The sequence below is a fragment of the Fukomys damarensis genome, unplaced genomic scaffold (genome assembly GCF_012274545.1).
Source record: "Fukomys damarensis isolate Sample0158 unplaced genomic scaffold, DMR_v1.0_HiC HiC_scaffold_28, whole genome shotgun sequence".
Lineage (NCBI taxonomy): Eukaryota > Metazoa > Chordata > Mammalia > Rodentia > Bathyergidae > Fukomys > Fukomys damarensis.
The window spans coordinates 35,307,044-35,327,106 of record NW_022900940.1 but is presented as its reverse complement, the minus strand read 5'-3'; the positions used below and the strand labels follow the sequence as shown (position 1 = coordinate 35,327,106).

General features: G+C 44.5%; 1 protein-coding gene across 17 annotated transcripts in view; it reads right to left on the bottom strand.

The window, feature by feature from the left end:
- Window positions 1-9,474: 9,474 nt before the first annotated feature.
- Window positions 9,475-20,063, bottom strand: part of Tbc1d5 (TBC1 domain family member 5) — a 552,135-nt gene continuing 541,546 nt past the window's right edge. For 15 of the 17 annotated variants that reach the window (XM_033757108.1, XM_033757102.1, XM_033757104.1 and 12 more), the window contains 3 exons: window positions 17,617-17,696; window positions 16,529-16,672; window positions 9,475-9,917 (listed from right to left, as the gene is read on the bottom strand). In XM_033757108.1, coding sequence (XP_033612999.1) covers window positions 9,618-9,917; window positions 16,529-16,672; window positions 17,617-17,696 — 524 coding nt within the window. In that variant the 3' untranslated portion in view covers window positions 9,475-9,617. Of the gene's footprint in view, window positions 9,918-12,637; window positions 12,855-14,227; window positions 14,437-16,528; window positions 16,673-17,616; window positions 17,697-20,063 lie in introns of those variants that run through there. The other 2 variants (XR_004514672.1, XM_033757113.1) reach the window with 2 other exon arrangements.

Below are 20,063 nucleotides of genomic sequence, written 5' to 3'. Positions count from 1 at the left end.
TGTGATTTGTTTCTTTTCTCTTACTGCTTGTAGTATTTTGTTCTTCTATTGGGTTTCTGGGATCTTGATTATTATATGTCTAGGTGTAGATTTTTTTTTATTGTAGCTAGTTGGGGTCCTATATGCCTCAGTTATCTGAATGTCAAATTCTTTCCCTCTGTTTGGGAAGTTTTCTGTCATTAATTCTGCAAATTTGCAAATTCTGCAAGCTTTTTAAAGTCATTTGTATTTTCTCCTGCTACTTCATGTATTCCTATCAGTCTTATGTTATTCTTCTTTGCATCATCTAGGAGTTGTTGGACCGATTTCTCATGATCTCTTACTGTTTTTAAGAGACCTCTCTTTTCACGGTCACTGATTGCAATCTTATTTTCTATATCTGAGAGCCTATCTTTGCATTTTTTTATTCTGTTGTGTACACTTTCAATAGAGTGTTTCGTCTCCTGGATATCTGTTTGAATCTGTTTTATGGATTCCATTTCTTTCCTATGTTGGGCATTTATTGTTTCCATTTCTTTCTTATGCTGGGCCTTCATGGCTTCTATCATGGTCCTGAGCTCATCTATTTTTTTGTCAGTTTCTGCTCTAGAGTCTCGAATCACGACTTCCATTTTGCTCACTATCTCTATGGTTATCTGGGAAATTATTTCTGTTTTGAATTTTTCCAGATCCTGATTGATCTGTTACTTCCTGTGCTTTGAGTTCAGGGTGTCCTGGTGGTTCACTATTGGCCTTTTCATCCTCATTTGCCCTACTGTTTGCCATTGGTGAACTGGAAGTCTGTCCTTGTGTCTTGCTTAAGTGTTTCCTCATTTTAATTTTTGTTGTCAGACTGTCCTTGTTCTAATCTCTGGATTATCACCCAAATCTTCCTGATATAGTTGCACGGTAGCTTCTGTGTCTCTAACGACCCACAGACATTCTCATCTTCATAACATCAGAGAAAACAGCTCATCAAATCAATGGCAATGCTTTACCCCAACTGATACAATCAGCAACACATTGAGATCAAGCACAATTTGGACACTGACCACCTGTGGTAGTCACTGGTCTATCACCCTTAAATCATTTGAATTAAATTGAAATCAAGAAGCAGTCCAGAACATGTCTGCAGTGAACAAACTTTTCAATATAGTATATTTACCATTTAATGGCTCAGATAGAGCGAGGATGCAAGATCCCTGATGTCAGTTAGCTGATTGCTGAACCCCATGATGCTGACTGACCTTGGGCTGCAAGGCCCAGATTGAATTCCCCATCCTTCTGAATGGTTGAACTCTGCAATGTTCTATTACAGGTTTCCCACGCCCTTTCTTTAAAGATGTTCAAAGTTGGGAACTCAGAAAAATACCCTTGATGACCACCTCTGTCTTTGCAGAGTGGGTCCAAAGACTTGCCCAGTCAGGAGGTCTGAGAGTGTGGGGGGGGCTTGTGGGGGTTCAGGGGCGCCCGTGTGGCTACCTTCCCGGCGCTTGAGCGATGGCTGCTGGGTCGCGAGCATGAACTTAAATTCCTTTTATCTCAGCTTCCTTGAGTAGCTGGAATTATAGGCATGAACTTCTGTGCCTGCCCACTGTAAAATATGGTATGAGTTTAATTTCATTCTTCTGCATATGGATATGCAGTTTTTCCAGCAACTTTTGTTAAATACTGTTCACGCGGTGGATTGGGCCGGCCTACCTTCCCGGCACTTGAGCGATGGCTGCTGGGTCGGGAGCATGAACTTAAATTCCTTTTATTTCAGCTTCCTTGAGTAGCTGGAATTATAGGCATGAACTTCTGTGCCTGCCCACTGTAAAATATGGTATGAGTTTAATTTCATTCTTCTGCATATGGATATGCAGTTTTTCCAGCAACTTTTGTTAAATACTGTTCCTCCTCTCATGTATGTTTTTGGAATTTTGTTGAGAATTAGTTGGATATAGATGTGTGAATTAATTTCCAGGCTACACTGTTCTTTTTGTGTTGGGTTTTTTATTTTTTAATGACAATATGACCTTGTAGTGGTTATTAGAGCTTTATTGTATGTTTTGAGGTCAGGTATTGTGATACCTCCAGCTTTGTTCTTTTTGTTCAGATTGCCTTGGCTACTTGGGGTCCCTTGTGGTTCCTCATTCTAGAAGTAATTCTCCATTATGACTCTTTCTGAACTTCCCTTTACCAAACCAATGAGAAAGGAGGTTAGGAGAGTTAGTGCTAGTTGCTCAAAGCCTGGCAGCTAGTGTGGGGCAGAAGCTTTTCTTGGGCCCAGTGCTGGTATCATCTCAACCCCTCATTCCTCCCATCACACACTTTTTTTTTTGGAAGGGCTCCTTGCTTTGAGTTCACTATCGGAGATGTTTTCATAGATTGTGATGTATAGATCAAAATTAGTTGGGTGTTTTGAAATAAGGAAAAACTGGAGTCATACACTGAAATCTGATTTGTCTTTTCAAAGGAAGAGGCCAGTGTTTCCAGTGTCACTTTAGGCCATACGTCATGAACTGGACCACAGAATTTATGTGGCTATTTTCTAGGTGATTGTGAGAGGAGTACCAGACTCAAGGGACTTCAGCAAGGAGGATGGGACAGAGCCGACCCTCCCTGGGGAGGCAGGTGGGAAGGAAGGCATGACCCACGGGAACTTGGGATCCTTCACAGTGGGTGCTGAGATGCCAGCTTCTTCTCAGAAATCTGAGGAGTTATTGCCACCTGGCTGGAATTCATGGAGATCAGCTGCTGCATTCTGGGAAAAGTGCTTGTGCAGTTCTCCAGGGATGGGCTCTGAGCTAGAATGCCCTTCATCCAAACTGTGATTTGTCTTAGAAACTCCTGTTGGGCCCCTGGACATCTTCTGCCTTAGATATCTGACTCAGCCTCACTTCTTTAGATAGGTTAGAACATCCTAAAGAAAATCTACTTTTCTTTCATTGCATCTTCCTGAGTGATAGTTATAGCTTCAAACAGCCCTTTCTTGGTGGAAAATGTCCTTCAGAGAAGCAGACAGTGAACCCTTACATTCTAGAGTTTGACAATATTTGGGCAATTTCTTTAAGGAATCATCTGAAGTCTTAAACTGTAAGCACTGATCCATTAGTGAATTGTGGAATTAATTTAGTGGGTCATACCAGCCCTTACAAAAGTAAAATACGGTAGAAGGTATTAGAACTAGAGGCATGACATGCAGAATGAAGAAGTTTGTCTGATGAACCTACTTCTTGGAATGTGTATTTGTGTGCCTGGAGTTTAGGGTGTGACCCAGGTTGGCTGGCTGTCACATCTGTGTCTCTGTCCTTGTTGCGGGGGGGGGGTCTGTCTGGACCCATGGGTGACTTGCTCTTGCCAGTGACCTATAACTGAGTGTGACATTTTACTTCTGGATCAAGGCTGCTCTGACATAGTGGGGAGCCCTGCAGTGTGTTGGGCCCTTACAATGGCCTGGTGGCTAGGTCCCCAAACCCCTGTGGGAAGGGACACCATGACAAGCTGGAAAACTTTACATTGATGCTCATATAAGCAATAAAATAAAAGAACTTGTTTTAAAGCTTTGACATTTTGGGACCCATGCATTAGAGAGCATGTCCTCCAGATGAAAAGACTATGTGTGTGTGTGTGTGTGTGTGTGTGTGTTATGTTGGGGGGCATCTCCCCATGGCCTTCTGGATGAGCTGCTATGGAGCCCTGTGTGGAGTAGATGTCATGAGGCTGGAACCACTTTGTTTCCCTCAAAACCAAGCAGAGCTGACCCCTGGTTTGTTCCCAGGCCCTGTAGCACAGGGCTTGGCTCCCTCTTACCAGTGCTGGGCCATTGCTGATTGCTATTGTGGGGCTCTCTGTCCTGGAGCAGCTGGAGGACAAAGCTGCACCCCATAGGCATGCTGCACCCCATGGGCATGCTGTACCAGCTTTCACCTTCTGCCGTGGGTAGTGGCTCTGTGGTTAGCATCTCAGCCAGCACACAGACTGGCAGACTTTCTGTGAATCTCTGAGGCGCAGGATTCTGAGAAACCCGACAGAGCTGTGTCACCCACCCCCATCAGGCACAGTGTGGGTCACATGTTTGCAGGCCCAACAACCTGTTTTGTATTTAGCCACCCAGTGACTTGGCCTTGGGGCTGGCCTTGGTGAATGCAAACCACACAGGCTGCCACAATTTCACAGCACTGGCCCATTTTAGAGCCTGCCACTCTGGGAAGTTCAAGGCCAACCTCAACCCTGCCCTTCACTGCTGCAAGGCTTAAGGCACAGCTTGTCGGTATCGTCACCTGCCCGAGTTGTGGAATGGGCAGGGGTCTACCAAGCTGTGGGATGGACCCAGATCAGGGAGGCTGTATACAAGGGCCCAGCTTGGTTAGCTGTGTGGCTGCAGGATCAGGAACAGACCTGAGGAAGCAGAAGGTGGTAATGAGTCTACCGAGGGCCAAAGACGTTAGAAAAGCAAGGGAGGGCAATCTCCTTTTAACACCATGCCTTTTGCTGGCTGTCCTTTCCTTGGGAGCACCTACAGGAGACGATACCACCTTCTCAGCCCCATCACCATTTCAACTATATAGTGAGCTAAATACCCCTTTCCTTTCTCTGAGTCTGAGTGACATGGGAGGGCTCCTTCTATGAGGCTACTTCCTGAACTACAGTAAGGATCCTGGTATCTGGGCTCCCATGGACTAAATGACCCGTGTGTTCTATTGGCTGTCCTGGAAGGTTCGGCCCATCAAGTATCTGCTAAGGACCAGCAAATGCCTGTGGGAAAATGCACTGTGCTTGTTGTCCTAAGTCCATCCCACCACATTTCTAGCATTTACTGAGCAGGTAGAAGTGTCTGCTGCTTACCTCAGGACTGCTGACTCACACTGGCCACCTGGCTCCCCACTGAAGTCTTCTGGGATCCCGTTCTTGCCTGGATGTAAGTCCTCTTCTGGACTTGAGGCTAAGTTGGGAGGGTACTTTTTCCTAATGTACAACGATATCGCTTGTATTCTTTTCTGGCAATTCAAGGGGCATTTCACGTCCTCAGCATCTGCATAGCTTCATACTTTGAAGGCATGCAGTGGAGTTTGCTGGAGGAAAATGAGCAGACTGATGTTGAGTGAATCCTGTTAGGGTATCATCCATCCCTGTGTCCAGGGCCCCTCAACTTCCTGAGAACCATCCCCTTGACAGACGTGCCTCTAGGTTCAGAAACTTCTGGATGGACACACACAGACGCCGGCTCTGACAGAGGCAATCATGGTTGGAATTGGGGCTCAGTGGCTCTTCCATCAGGGTGTGATTGGCCAATGGTAACTTGTGGAGTTGGCAACCTGGGCAGGAATCCAGAATTCACATGCAGAGAGCCTGCTGTGGCCCTAACAGTGAGTGGAGCAGCTGTGTTTATGTATGGCTCTGCTCACATCAGTCCCCTTGCACTTCCTGATAGAAGAGCAGCTGCCTTAGGCTTAGGTAAAGCCCATCCGTGGAGGTGCAGCCAGGAAAGAAGGTCCTGTAGCACTCATTAATCTCCAGGGACGTGGGTGAGGTACTCCTGGAGGCAGATTCTAGTTTATGGGTGGCTGACACCACTGGGGAAATCAGGTCACCCGCACTAGCATGCATTGAGAAGGGGCACCAGGCCCTACAGGGAGGCACCATGACCTACAGGCGGGGAAGCCCCTAAGTGGGCCTGGGGCTAAGGCAGGCTGAAGTTAGGCCCCAGCACACACACCAAGATGCTGATGGTTTCCTGGCTGCCACCCTTTCTAGTTGTTAAGACTTTGAGGGCTCTTGGCCACCTCTTTGTTCTCACCCAATAGCATTTTCATCAAATACTACATGAGCTGGGTGAAGGCAAGCCTGGTGTTGTGGGGAGAGAAGAAAGGGCTGCTCTCCAAGTTTGTAGGACCCGCAAGCCATGCCAGACTGCCTCAGGGTAGGCCCTAGGTGCCGAGGGCCCATGGCTGTCCACCAAAGGGTGGGACCTCATGACTTCCAGAATCAAGAACCCTTGAAACTGCCTTTTACGCAATGTGCCTCGGGCTCCCAACATTCTATCTTTTGTAACCCTTGGTCACTTAGTTTGCAGAAAAGGAAAGTGAGGCCCAGGAGGTTCAGCAGCTGTCCTGAATTAGAGGGGATGTGGGGTTCTAGGCCCCAGCTGTGGTGTAGGTGAGGCTGTATTGGTCTCTGGTCCAGGGCTGGATAGTCTATGCCACCTGTCTGTATCAAGTCAAACCACAATCTCAATTTTGCACTTTTTTTATTATACCTGTACAGAATGGGATCACTTTGCCAAGAGGATAATCATTTCTTAGATCAGTAAGAGTTATAGCATAAAGGATGGGAAAAAGTGATAGGATAAAAATGGCACTGCTGAATATTCCATAAATCAAATGAATTGTGGCACTGTGAGGAAAGTTATGACATCTGTTATATCAAGGTGGTCTCTACCCTGTTTACATGAACTCTTTTTCCCAACACTATGAAGACCTTTTGAAAGTTAACACTGAGAAAGCAGCTTGACCTCTGTGAAGGAAGCTGGGCTTGCTGGCCGCTGCCCTCAGCCCAGTCCAGCCTGCACCCTGCTCCAAGGCTCCCCACTGCCACTCTGGACACAGGCAGGGCCAGGCATGTGTGTCCTGGGGCAGATGGGACTGGCTTCATAGCATATGGAGGCCCAAGTCCTCATATACACTTCCGTAATGACCTCCCCAAGGGGGAAATTTCTTGGAAAACATTAAAAACAAAAAGTACACATGGATCAGGTAAGACAGGTTTCTCACTAGGAGACAGCATGACTGTGAGAGCTGCAGTTAAGATGAAGGCGGCACCCAGCCCCCTGTAGCAGTGCCGTGGCTACAGGGGCAGCTGATACAGCTTAGTCATACTGGAGAAGGCAAATCGCAGGGAGGCCCTGATTTTTAGAATCACATTCATTCTGCAGTATTATTATTTCTTCCCAGATTGTGGTTAACACTGAATATTAAGAGGTTGTTTCTGTAAGAATAACCTAGTATAATTAAATTTTTAAAGTGTTATATGACCCCCTTGACATATACATGAAATAAGGCAAAGTAACTATGAATTTCTTTCTCTAGTAGTCTCTCAAGTGTAATTTAACTGATAAATTTAAACTCAGATTTCCAGTATGATCAGCGGAATGTATGAAACACATAGGAACATGTATATAAAAAAATGAAAATGGGAATCAATCTAAGCTTAATGTATTATTTAACTGCTAATAATGAGGCATTCCATTGATTACTATATTTTTAAAAAAAGCTTCATATATCAAGTATTTTAAAAAATGTGCACGGAAACATAAGTACCTGATTAAAAAAACAAAGGAACACATAGTCTTTCATAGCACTATCACTAAAAAAATGCAAACAATGCTCACCGAAGAATAGAAAAGTCACTTAGAAAAAACACTATTACAATGTGCTGAGTCTGGGTCTGGTATACTTATACCCCAGGCCTCTTCCATGTTTCTCTCCTCTGAGGAGGGGTGAGCTTATTGGGTGGCTAGAAGCAACACCTCCAAGTAAACTCAGTTCTCATGTGACACCGACACAGAAGCATGGGAGGAAGAGGACCTGTGTCTGATAGAAATTTTGTGGTGACTACTAAATGCCTGGCCAATGGCAACAGCCTTCTTGGTTTGGTGGGTGGCTGTTGACACTCAGATCTTACACTTGGGGCAAAGGAGATACTGGATGAGCAGATGACAGTGGTATAGCTATGAGATAGCCAGCTTGGTCCTTTTTGGTTTCGGTACTAGGATCCTGGCAGGACAGCTCCACACCTCACAGAACTGAGAACACTGACACATTACACAGGCAAATCTTTGTGAGAAAGCAACTGTGGCACCCTCTGCACTGGTGCAAGCCACTCACTTTGTGGGGTCCCTGGAGCGTACAGAGTTGTCGCAGAGACATTATCAGTAACAACTTAAAGGTGCAGAAGACAGGTATCAGTGCACCCGGCATGCAAATGCTCTCTAGGGAAGGCCAGACAACTCTAGTAGATGGCAAAACCAGTTGTTATTTACCTTAATAGGGTGATGCAATGAGAGATTTCTGTGCCAGTTTAGTAACAAATTGTAGAGCCGATTAGAACCTCCTTTGTAGTAGCTGACTTGAGAGTCATCCCATTTCCTTGGAGATGGAGTGGGAAATGTCATTATTACACTTGTTATCAGAGAAATACATGGTGAGCAGTGGGTGGGCATAAACACTCTCTCATGCTTAACTTTCATTTACAGTTATCACAAGGTTGCCACCACTCAGAGGCCCAGTGAGTCAGTCTGCCCTGAGGAGGTGAAATGTGCCTGTGGGTAAGTAACCCCCCCAGCCCCCTGCAGAGTGCCTGGATAGAAGCCAGGAGGTGGTGTCCTTTTCATATTCTCCCTCCTTTAAGGAAAGGGCTCATGTGCTGCTCTGCCTCATGACTTCCAAAGCTGCCAAATGAGGGCAGAGCCTGTCATCTGTGCTGAAGCTCAGGAAGGCATCGCATATCTGACCTGGTCCTGGCAATGGTGCCCAGGACACAGAGTTCACAGCTGAGGGCAGGCCCCAAAACTCCTAACTGAATCTTAGAAAGGTAAGGGGCTGTGTAGAAACCTGCATCCTCCGGGCACCTGGAATGTTCTTGAGAAAACCCTGCTTCTCATAGAAGGGACTCCAGGTCTCATTTTCTGCCCCTGCTGCCTTAAGGCTACGGATGGGCTCCAGCATGGGTATTTCCTCTTACTCCTCAGTTAACAGAAAAATACAGCTCTGAAACTAGAGAAGCTTTACCAGAAAATTGAAAGAGGTTTATCCCATAATCTAAGTTAGGGTCACATTTCCCAACTCAGGATAGTAACATTCCTTCAACTTCTGAAATCAGTGCAGCCAAGATTGGTTTAAAGTGACCTTTTTTTCTGGCTAGGAGTCTAAAAGTTAAAATACAAATTATTTCAGGAGTAACAGTAATGGTCAAAGTATATTCAAGCCTGAGGACTTTAAATGTATTCTTTAACAAGTGAAAAGAATATAATACCACATCACACTTAAGTATGATTCCCAAGTTTAGATCCTTTTTCTAAAGATCATTATAACTTTGAGAAGTCAGTAACAGGTTTGTCATAGCCCTGGAATCCATTCATTCTAGATGATCCTATTGCACTTGGTTCTACTATATGGCTTCCCAAGATAGGAACCAAGTAGGGTGAGACAGACTTTCACTGAGAAATTTTTTTTTTATATGGACCAATTTTTGGTGGCTGATGTGTTGAGGGAGGGAAGATTTGAAACCAGCTTCTCCTCCTCCTTAGTATAACTGCTGGGGTGATTGGATCCTCTTAGTTAGGGAGGAGGGAACAGAGGAAGAGTAATTCTGAGTGTGGGGTCATCTTTTCTGATAGTGAATGTGGTGCTGAGTACTTAATTCAGCTCTAATTCAGAGCAAGGGCAATGTGCGGGTCAAGTGAGGACCCAGAAAGCTCTGCCTGCATTTTGGTGAATATAATTGCTCTGTGTGCTTTGTGGCCATATTTGCTTCTTTGAAAAGGGTTCCAAAGGACTGTGCCAATGCCAAATGAATGCTTGGAAAGAAGTGTTGATTTCATACACATCTCCACTGGGAAAGCCTTGAGGCCACGGAGGGGTGGCTGGGTCCTGTGGTCAAATGTCCAAGGGGCTCACAATGGTGAAGCCAGAATCCTTGCTGCTGTCATCATCAGGGCTGGAGCTGGGGTTGCTGGAGGAAGCTGAAGCTGGACCTGGACCCATCAGTGGGTCTAAGAACACCAGTGGGGAGCAGGCTGGGGCCTGGTTTTTCCCAGATGGGCTTCTGAGGGTGCAAAGAGGCTGGGCCTGGCCTGAGAAGGGCCCCCTGGCAATGGCCCCCTCATCTTCCTTGGAAACCAAGATGAAGTCATCTGAGCTCCCTTTGTCTTTGCACCCTGTTGTTTCTGAAGAGGCCTGTGAAATAGAGAAAGTAACAGGTGCATGAAAGAAGAAACTTGCAAAGCACTTAGTAGAGGGCTCTGTGATTTGGGAGACACTCCAGGATGTGTGGCCACCGTCCCCTGTGCTCTACCTTGGGAAGATGCAGTGTTTGGTCCTGCTGTCTGGAAGCTCAAGCTTCTAGCACTGGCTCGGGATCTGCAGCATCTTGTTCAGCCCTCTGAAGCTGGATGCTGGCTTCCCAGCAGAACAAAGCCTGGTATCTGCTTGGTAAGCTGTGTCTCTATACTAGAGGGCAAGCTCAGGAGCCAGCAACAGGTGGCAGGCAGCATCCCTCCCAGTCTCATGTGGAACCTCTAGTACAAACCCCCTATCCTCCAACAGCTTTAATTTTTTTCATCGTGAAACAGAAAGAAAGACTGAATTTCCCTCCTAGAGTGTGGTCAGTAAAGTGAGATGTTGTGTGTGGATGTGAACCTTACAGGTTCCCTACTGTGAGCTGCCACATCTGGAGTGGTTTTACCACCTGCTTGAAGGATAGCTTTCAGGGGGCCTACTGTATTATTGCATAGAAATCTCAGAGTGAGCTCATTGTGGTATGCAATTGGTGGTCTCCTGGGGCAACAGTGTTAAGTATTGGTTCTATAAGTAGGAAAAGCAAAAGTGGCATTTAATTGCACACTATAGAAATCGAATTGCTTTAATCTACAGTTCTTTTCTTTCTAAGCAATTATGGGAGGCCTTTTATTTTTTAATTTAGGGATGTTAACACCCACACACAGAGGTAAAAGTTTTGGGTCAGTAAAGCTGTAATTTGACCAAGGATGTCTGATGCCAGTTGGCAGAAACACCTTCTGCAGGGGTGACATGCACTGATGGAGTGCCCACACAGCCTCCCCAACCTGCCTGCTGACAGCATAGGGGGAAACTAGAGCAATCTCTGAAGTCAAAAGTGCCCCTGTGTCCTTGGCTTCCTCACTGGCACAGCCTAGGCCATCTGTGGGCTGTGTACAGCACCTTGAAGGGAATCAGCAGCACTTCTGAGGGAAATCTGGCTCTGCTGCCTCACTAACAGGGCCTTGTCCAAATCTGAGGTTGTTTTGTTGTTGTCTTTTGGGTAATATGGAGACAAGTGGCTAAATAATGGCTCAGGCTCTTTCAGACAGGCAGCTGGAAAGCAGAAACAGTCTTCCTTAAGATTACAGCAGGCCCAGAGGTCCCCCGCTTTGAATTCTGAAGCTGCTGACATTCTGTGAACACAAGACCCTCTTGGTGGGAGAGGAATGATAGAAAATGGGACTGACAGGGTTGCTGCATAAAGAAGGGCTGTCTCTTTTCTCAGTTGGAGGAAAAAAACCAAAAAACAAAACCTCATTCCCATTGGTGTCCCTGTAATGGGGATGGCCATGCTACCTCAGGGAGTGGGGCTTCTTCACACATGCAGGAAGCACCCAAAGCCACTGGGAATCAACACAGGACCTCAGGTTTAACTTTCTGTTCTGAGAGTGTGAGCTGCTATCATGTACTGTAAACTGTGACAACTTTGATTTCTCTTAACAGGGCTCTGGGCTGGGATGGCTCAGGAGAGCTTATCTTGGGCTGAAAATGAGAGTACATTCAGTGGCTCTTGCTTTCACAGCAGTACCTCTACTACAAAGATACCATGGCCACTTACAGGGAGACATGAGTGATTCTCTGAAGGGGAGAAATACTTCTGACCACCTGTAACCAGAAGTAAGGATGGTTCTTCCCATTTCTCTCATTATCTGGTATGAGTCCTCCTGATTCCCAGATAAAAGCCATAGATGGGCTTTGATAAAGCAAGTTAGAGCTGACAGAGACTTTTTATTTTCAACCCCCACTTCCTCCTCAAAATTATAGATCATGAAAGGAAGCCCAGATAGGGAACCTGGCAGCTTGGCCAATATCACAAATTAAAGGGCTCCACCTAGACTTCTTTCTAGATGCAAAGATGAATTCTTTAAGGATTTCCATAGCAGCCTTAACCTACCTCATTCCATTTATATAATTTTCTCAAGTTTTATAAATTCCTGAGTTAGTCCTGTCTTTATGCTAAATACAAGAGTCGAGCGATTAGAATGGTGATGGTATGACATATAAAAAATAAAAAACCAAGCTTGGAATCCAAGTACCAGTAAGGCATGTGACGGGTTGTGCTGACTGACGAATCTAGGGTCTGACAGAGTCCTGCATTCTATTGTGACAGATGTGGGAGTTCACATGTTCCTTTAGGAGGGACATCCTAAAAGATGTCTTTTTCGCTTCACAGAATACATTTCACATGTCTGCTCTTTTCAGAGCTTGAGGTAAGATTTGTAAATCAAATACAACATGTGCCACATGAGCACCAAAACAGTGGGGAGCAGGCACAGGCATTTCCACAAAGGGGATGCCTTTTCACAGTTCTTGACGGGGAGCGGCACTGGTGGGGGACTCTGGCTGTCCCCGTGGTAGGGCAAGCCAGGCCTAAATTAGGGATGAGCGCATGACAGACCTAACATGTAAAGGCATCTCCTGAAAGCATCTCAAGAACCTGCTTAGCACTGTTCCCCCTACTCCTGGCCACCTATAAATTAGAAGCTCATGATAGCAGAGACTATAGCCTATACCTCTGAACACTTAGTATCTGACACAGCAGGCCCCCAGTACACATTTGGAAGCTTTCAGAATTCCCACCTGGCACTTGGGATGGCATGGTCCTGGACAAAGCTCACCTATAGCCAGTATCTTCTACCTCTCCCCCAGTATGCCATGAGAAGGAAAATCTCAGCCAGCTCCAAGCCTTGGAATGCACATATCTTCAGGGCTTCCTGCCTGGCAGATTCCTTATCCATCTAGTCCAGACACTTGGGCTTTGCAGTAGAAGGCTCCATGTACGTACTTTGTCTTTCTGATTTGCTTACATCTGATATTTTTCTTGTCTTCCTGCCTCTGAAGGAGAAAGAAGAGCACTGGTTCCTTCCTTATCCTTTCCTCATAAAAACCTTCATGAGCACTTTTCTTTTCCGCAAAATGCTAAGTATTACAGAGAAGGGGCCACAGCAGCGAACAGAAGCCCTGCTGTTTCCCCTGTGGGGTCTTCAGGCCCTGGAGGGGCTATGTCTCAGAAACACAGAGGTGAAGGGTCCCCTGGCTGATGTGTCTGAATGAGTCCTGTAAGAACAAGGGCAAAGAACACTTCCTCTCATATATATATCCCAGAACTAGTTCATCTTGGGTATGGAGGTGGGGTTCCCTAAGTAGTAAGTGGAGCGGGTAGGATTTTTAGCTGCTAGGCAGGAGCTGTTAGAGTGAAGCATTTGTTATTGGGGATAAACTGTTGCCTCCCATGATGACTGCTAACATAAATCAATTTGTTTGATAAGGCCCTCCAGAGAAGACTACAGGAACCATTCAAAGCAGTCCAAGTCACTCAGCCCCTCTTAGGTGACCTAGAGTAAACTTTGTTCATTACAGTCTTGTTAGAATGCTAAATTCTCTGCCTCAGAGGTTTTCCTGCCTGCCATCTTAAATGTGGAATGTAGGAAACATGATCTTTAATCATGCAAGGTCGTGTCCACTTCTGCATGTGATGACAAGTCTCTTTGGTATGAATATGTTAAATTTCCCCAATAAAATTCTCTTGATTCCTTTGTTCTAGGAGACACTATTCTGGAGTTATCCCCAATGCTCTTATTTGCTACTAGTAATAAGCCTGTTGTCTCTCCTCTATCTTGGTTATGCTTATTGTTTTTGCCCTCACTCATGAAGGCATGAATCTACTGTGTTCTTTTACATGTTGGTGACCGAAGTGGGGCTGCAGCAGCTCTCCCAGAATATCTCCTGTTTTGCTGAGGGCACATCCTGTGCTGATACGTGAAGGCTCCTTCTTGGCACCTGACTTGCTGGCTCTGCCCTGCCGGACAAACTTAGCAGCCACTCCGCACCTTCTTTGAAATTTCCTTCAGATCAGTGTGTAGTACCAGATGCTTGAGGAGGTTAACTGAACCCCAGGAATAAATTGAAAAGGGACCCAGGTCAGGGGAAGTACACACAATGGTGAGATAGATCTTGGGGAAAGGCTGAAATAGAGGCTGTTCAGGGACACCTGACTGCTGAAAGCCTCAGTATAGAAAACTGTGCAGATCTATATAAAGGTAAAAGAAATAGAATCCTAAAGTTCCAGAGAGAAATGTGGCTTTCTGATATTCTGGAAACCCCCCTTGTTATGAGTTTCAATGTTCTGAAATCTTTTTATACTGGATCAAAATTTAAATATTATATCCAGGAAGAGTTGCAGGATTTGCATTTTTGCATTCTGACTAGCCATTTTTGCCAGGCGTTAAGTGGCTTTTCATTGCTGGGACAAAATGCCTGACATATATACAAATAAGGGAGAAAAGAAGGTTGGCTTACAATCTCAAGTTCATGATCTGCTGGCTCCAAGGAAGAAATGGCACGCGTCAGGAAAGCTGCTCAGCTCATGGCAGCTGGGAAGCCAAGCAAACAGAAGAGCTACAGAGAGGGGAAGGGCCTAGGAAGAGGATATATCCTTCAGAGACACAGCCCTAGTAACTGTCTTCCTTCATCGGGGCCCCACCTCCTAATAGCCCATTCAGCTATGAACCCATCAATGGATTAAACCCAGTGGAGATGAGCACTTTCAATACCTGTATCATTGGGGGACACTTCATGTTTAAATCGTAACAGCTAGCATAAGCAAAAGGCATCCATACGACAGGAGAGACTGCTAGACTGTCTCCATCACTGGCAGATGTTTGGCTATTTGTCAATGATATAAGAAACAGATGCTCTTTTTCTTTGCAACACATATGGCAACTATATGACCTGGGAGACCAGAAGAAATGGCCCAAGGCTGGGTCTTTAAAGTATAATACTATTTTGCAACCAGATTTATTCTGTATGGGAGAGGGAGAATGGGATGAAATTCCTTATGTAAAGTGTTTTATGGCCTATGTCAGAAGGAGGGACTCCAACAGAAAGTTAATAAGAATGAAGGTTAAATCTTCGACCAAGAAGGGAAACCACTCCCAGTTTCTGAGTTCTGGAGGATGACTGTACCACTTTATTTTTCTCTCAGGTCAGGGGAAAGAAATATCTCCCACTGCCACTCAGGGTCTTGCTCAGCAGGTAGCTAAGCAGCTGCCTTTGTGCCCTTCTGAGGCTAATCACCTGTGATTTCACTATAACTTCTATAAAATTGATACCTGAGAGCAAAAGTGAGCAAATTATTGCCAAATATGACTGCCAGCCTATTTATGCATGGTCCCCAACTACAGAACGATTTACACATTTTTAAAAGGTGGTTGCTATAGTTATATCTAAAATGTCCCCCCGAAGTCACCTGTATTTGGAAGGTGAGTGGCTCATTAGGACTCTGTACTCCTCAGTGGATCAGTCCACTGATGAGGTCACAGTTTGACTGCTGTTAGGGGGTGGGGCCTGATTAGAGGTGGGGCACTGGGGGCATGATCTGGAAGGCTCCCAGATGGCTCCTCCTCTTCCTGGCTGCCATAGGATATGCACCTCTCCTCTGTCAGGCCCTTCCACCATGCTGTTTTTGCCTTAGAGCCAGCCAAATTTGGACTGTACCTATAGGAAATTGAGCCAAATAAATCTCTTCTCCTTTAAATTATACATGTTGGTGTTATGGTTTAGATCTAGATGTCCCCTCAAATCCTCATATGGTCATAGGTAGCTAAACCTAGAGTGTATGATGCTGGGATTAAGCGTGTGTGATTACTGGATTGGTACTGCCCTAATCCAGGTAGCCTGGACAATATAAGGGACAGAGAGACCTGTCTTCTCACCTGTGTCCTTTGCTGTCTTCTGCCACCATGGACTGTTGTCCCTCTGCTATGTGCCACCTGGCCTTGGAGCCAGCTGATTATAGACTGAAACTTCTACAAACTGAGCTAGATTAGCCTTTCCTCCTCTCATTCTGGATGTCAGGTGTTTTGTCTCGGCAATGAGAGAAAAGTAACAGACAATTGAGTATTTTGCCTCAGTGACTGAAGAGTGAAAAAGACAGATAACCATACATGACCTGCATATCCTAAAATATTTACTATCTGCCCTTTTTAGATAAAATTTAGTGACCCTCACCTAAGAGGATGCACGTTAATTAGAAGTTCTTTCCCGCGAAGGCAAGAAAGTAACTGCTTAAAAAGGTTCAAGACAAGGGAAATGCACTGAAGACAGCACTAGGAAAGTATGGACAGTTCTGCTTGTGCTAAAGGAATGGAGACACAGCTGGGGCCAACTGACCAATAACTATGATAGAGATCTGGCTTTGAGCCTCACAGAATGGTAGGAGGCTTAGGCCAATGCTGCTGCACACAGGGTTATAGGTTATGTACTGCAGAACTCTAGGAGTCCTTAATCTCTTCATTATCACTGTGAATAGCACCACCTGCAGTACTAGCGTGTACAACCTATACAGCTGGACACAGAATCCTGGCTTGGGCTACTTGGGCTATTTCACAGTTGAACTTCACATGTGATCTGAAGTAAACTAGTAGGGCTTTTATCATTTATAACTTTGAAGAACTTCTATTGATATGTTTGCATTGAGGTAATGTAATACTTCATCAGAGCTACTGTACCTGTTTGGTGGCCTCAGGAACTTGGCTGCTGTGTCCCTGGCCACTGGAGCAATAGTGGTCATCTGCAATGGTAATCTGCTCATTCTCCTCAGCTTCCAACTGGCTTTGGTTGAAACGTAGGGAACCTTTCAGAATGTCTTTGATCTATTTTCAAAACAGAATACAATAAATAAAAGATGAATGAGTTTATGTTTAAATGCTAGCTGAATCACTTATACATTCAAAGTAGACTTATATATGGTTTCAGCTCTTTGTGGTCCATTGCAGTTCAAAAATTTCAAAGAAAATCCTAGAAATCAGTTCTGGAAATAAGAATTACCACTATCCTGAGTAGCGTGATGAAATCTCTTACTGTCCCATTTTGACCTACCAAGATAGAATTCCTTTGTCTAGCTATAAATGCTATTGTCCTGGTTGTTATATCAACTGTCACAGTATCACTCTCTTGGTGTTCAAGTCACCTGTAGTGGCCAAACACCACACACACCCCCGTCTACTTCATCTCTTCAAGTAGTCAGTGTGTCATCTCATCCTATCACAATAAAGGCAAATTCAATACAATTAAAATTTATGAGATTACACATTTACATAATTCTATTATAGTATGCTATAATTTTGATAATTTCTTACTGTGTCCCGTTTATAAATTAAACCTTATTGTAGGTATTTATGTACAGGCAAAATATACATGTACAGTACTGTCAATGGTTTCAGACACTCACTGGAATCTATTCCCTACAAATAAGGTGGTAATATTATTGTATAAATAATAATATTTTACTGTAAGAAATAATGGGCCAAAACCCCAACTTTGTCAAGGCTGAAGACTTAGCAATGACCAAGGAAAATTTCAGTGTGTTAATGGCCAGGTTCTCCCAGGGTCAAACATGGGCATCACGTTCCTGGCAGTTACCTTAAAGAAGGAAGCAAGGGGCATAAAGAAATTTTGGAGGGGCTCTGCCTGGGAGATGTGAGGAGCAAGGGAACATGGTTGTGATATCATGGTATGCATGCTCTTAGGAGCCCTCCCCAGAGTAGGCACCAAACTGGAGGCCTGCAGGACACAGTATCAGAGTAATGCACATTACCTGTTTTAATCCTGCCAGGGACACCAGAATTTGGTCTTCTTTTTCCAAATTTTCTTGTAAAATCACATCTTGAATATTTACTGAAAATAGAATGACATTTTATAACAAATGCTCTGAGTATAAATTACATGTTGTTACACCATAACTTTAGACAAGGTTGAGAATTCTTCTGCCAAATTTCATAGCAACTATCACACCAAGGATGCTCTGTAAAGTACAGATGGGAAGAAGGGAGGGCAGCACTAAACCTGGTATGTAGCCTTCCCCTCAACATTGCAGGGATATGCTTTGATCACGACAGATATGTCTTTACTTCCACTGAGAAAATAGGGCACCTTTTGTTAATGAATGATGTGGCCAACAGCCAGGAGCATTTGTCCAATCTCAAGGAAGAAGCTTTTTAGCCGGAGCTTCCTACACTGCCTTACAGTTCAAAGGTGTTAGCTCAGCTCTGTAAAGTCTAGTTTCTCCCATATGACTCAAACTAATAAATTGTCTTAAGGGTTTGTAAGAGTAAACCATGTTACTGTTTCAAGGTAACAAAAGGACAAAAGGAACAAGAGAGAGGAACAAGAGAGAGGAACAAGAGAGAATCTGTACATGCTGACACCCATGGAATTGGCATGCCTTAACCCAGTATCTTCACAGGAACTGTTCTTCTGTCTCCAGATGGCTCAGATCCCTATTAGGAGTATTTCCTCCAGCCTTTACCTAAAGGACCTATCAAGCTAGCTTCTGACTGAGGCTTGCCATCAGAATCGGCTGCACGTGGTCCTTACCTCCACAACCCTGGAGGACACGTATAGTCTTGTCAAGGATTGTGGCTCACCGAGGTGGGATTCTCAGGAAGAAGAGTGAAAACACACTCCTGGGAATGTACGGGAGGATGCACTGGGGGGCGGGCGGTGGCAGGAATGAACAACTAAAACACATTTAAAAAATACTGACAGGCATACTCATTTTAAAACTGCTACAATAAATAGGTTCATACTCCATAAACATCATCTGTATTCTTTTCTGTGGCCTTAAAGAAATTGCTCCATTTATAATGTCTTCCATGGTATGCTAAGTCATTCGTTTAACATCATCCCAGTCTCTATCTGTGACTCTCTTTTTGGTACTGGTGATCAAACTCAGGACCTTGTGCTTGTGAGACAGGTGGCAGCACCACTGAGTTATATCCCCGGCACTCTACCTATGACTTAAGAGTTCATGGTTGGTCCTAAGAGCCACCAGAGCTAGTATATGACTTTTGCTCACTTTGTACCCAAAGGTTGAGGCAGAGCCAGCACACTTGGCCTTACACAAGTTTCCAAATCTATGGAGATCAGCACCCTCCTTGTTAAACTTTCTGCTTCAATGCTGTCTCCTCTGAATAGTCTTCCTGCCCACCCAACAAAAGTAGCCTCCAAGTCACTTTCTAGTTCCACCACATCAACTATTTTAGTGTATTTATAGTGTCATTTATTTTAGTGTCATCATCTTACATCAACACATTATGTGCTGGCTTATTTGTTGTCAGTCTCCCCCAGGAGGATAAAACTTTGAAAATATTCTTGGCTCAGGGATATATTTCCAATTCTAGGAATAATAGCTAGTATATTATAGGTTCACAGCAAGTATGAATTGAATGACCCAGCATGGAAATGCACTTAAGGAACTTGCACTTCACAATGGTGTTACTCTAAATATTTCCAAAAGGTATTTGCAGTAAGGGGCAAAACAGAGTGATCCCATCACCATGCTTCCAGTCTGACAGTTCACTAAAATCCTCAGTAAGAGCGAATCTATAAACTATGTTGACAAGTCCTCTTACTGCAGCAGAAACAGCAGCTTTTATTTATCTTGAAAAACTGACTGTACTTCATAACACAGTCCTGCTCCAAATCAAGAGAGCAAGTTGAATAGGAAAAGAATAAGAGAGATAATTACAGATAAAATGTTATTTTTTTTCTTGAAAGCCAATAACAATTTGCTCTCCATGAAAAAACAAAAAACAAAAAACAAAAAAACAGGAATCCACTCAACAAGACATTAACAACTGAAGAAAACTGACAAAAACAAGTTATGTGGGTCTTTGAGAGGTCTAAAAAAGGCTACTTTTAAAGCACAGCTATGAGGGCCTGAGGGCTGGTGGAGGCAGCAGGGTGCAGTAGCTGGGCAGCTTGGCAGGGGAATAGATTCTGTCCCCACTGATGCAGGGGTCAAGATTCTTTACTCCTGCAAGAAAGCTCAACCAAGGGAGGCAGGAGCACCAGGACACCTGTAGGAAGCATAAAGGAAGCCCAAGAAACTAATGTAAAGTTGGGCCCGGGAATTCATACTCACAAAGCAGGGGATTAGCAAAAGGAAGCCTGCAGAATCCAAGTCTGACTTGTTTTTAATTGTCACGTGTAAACCTTTAAGTCTGATACTAATGAGAATGGAATTTTACAGCAATATCTCTA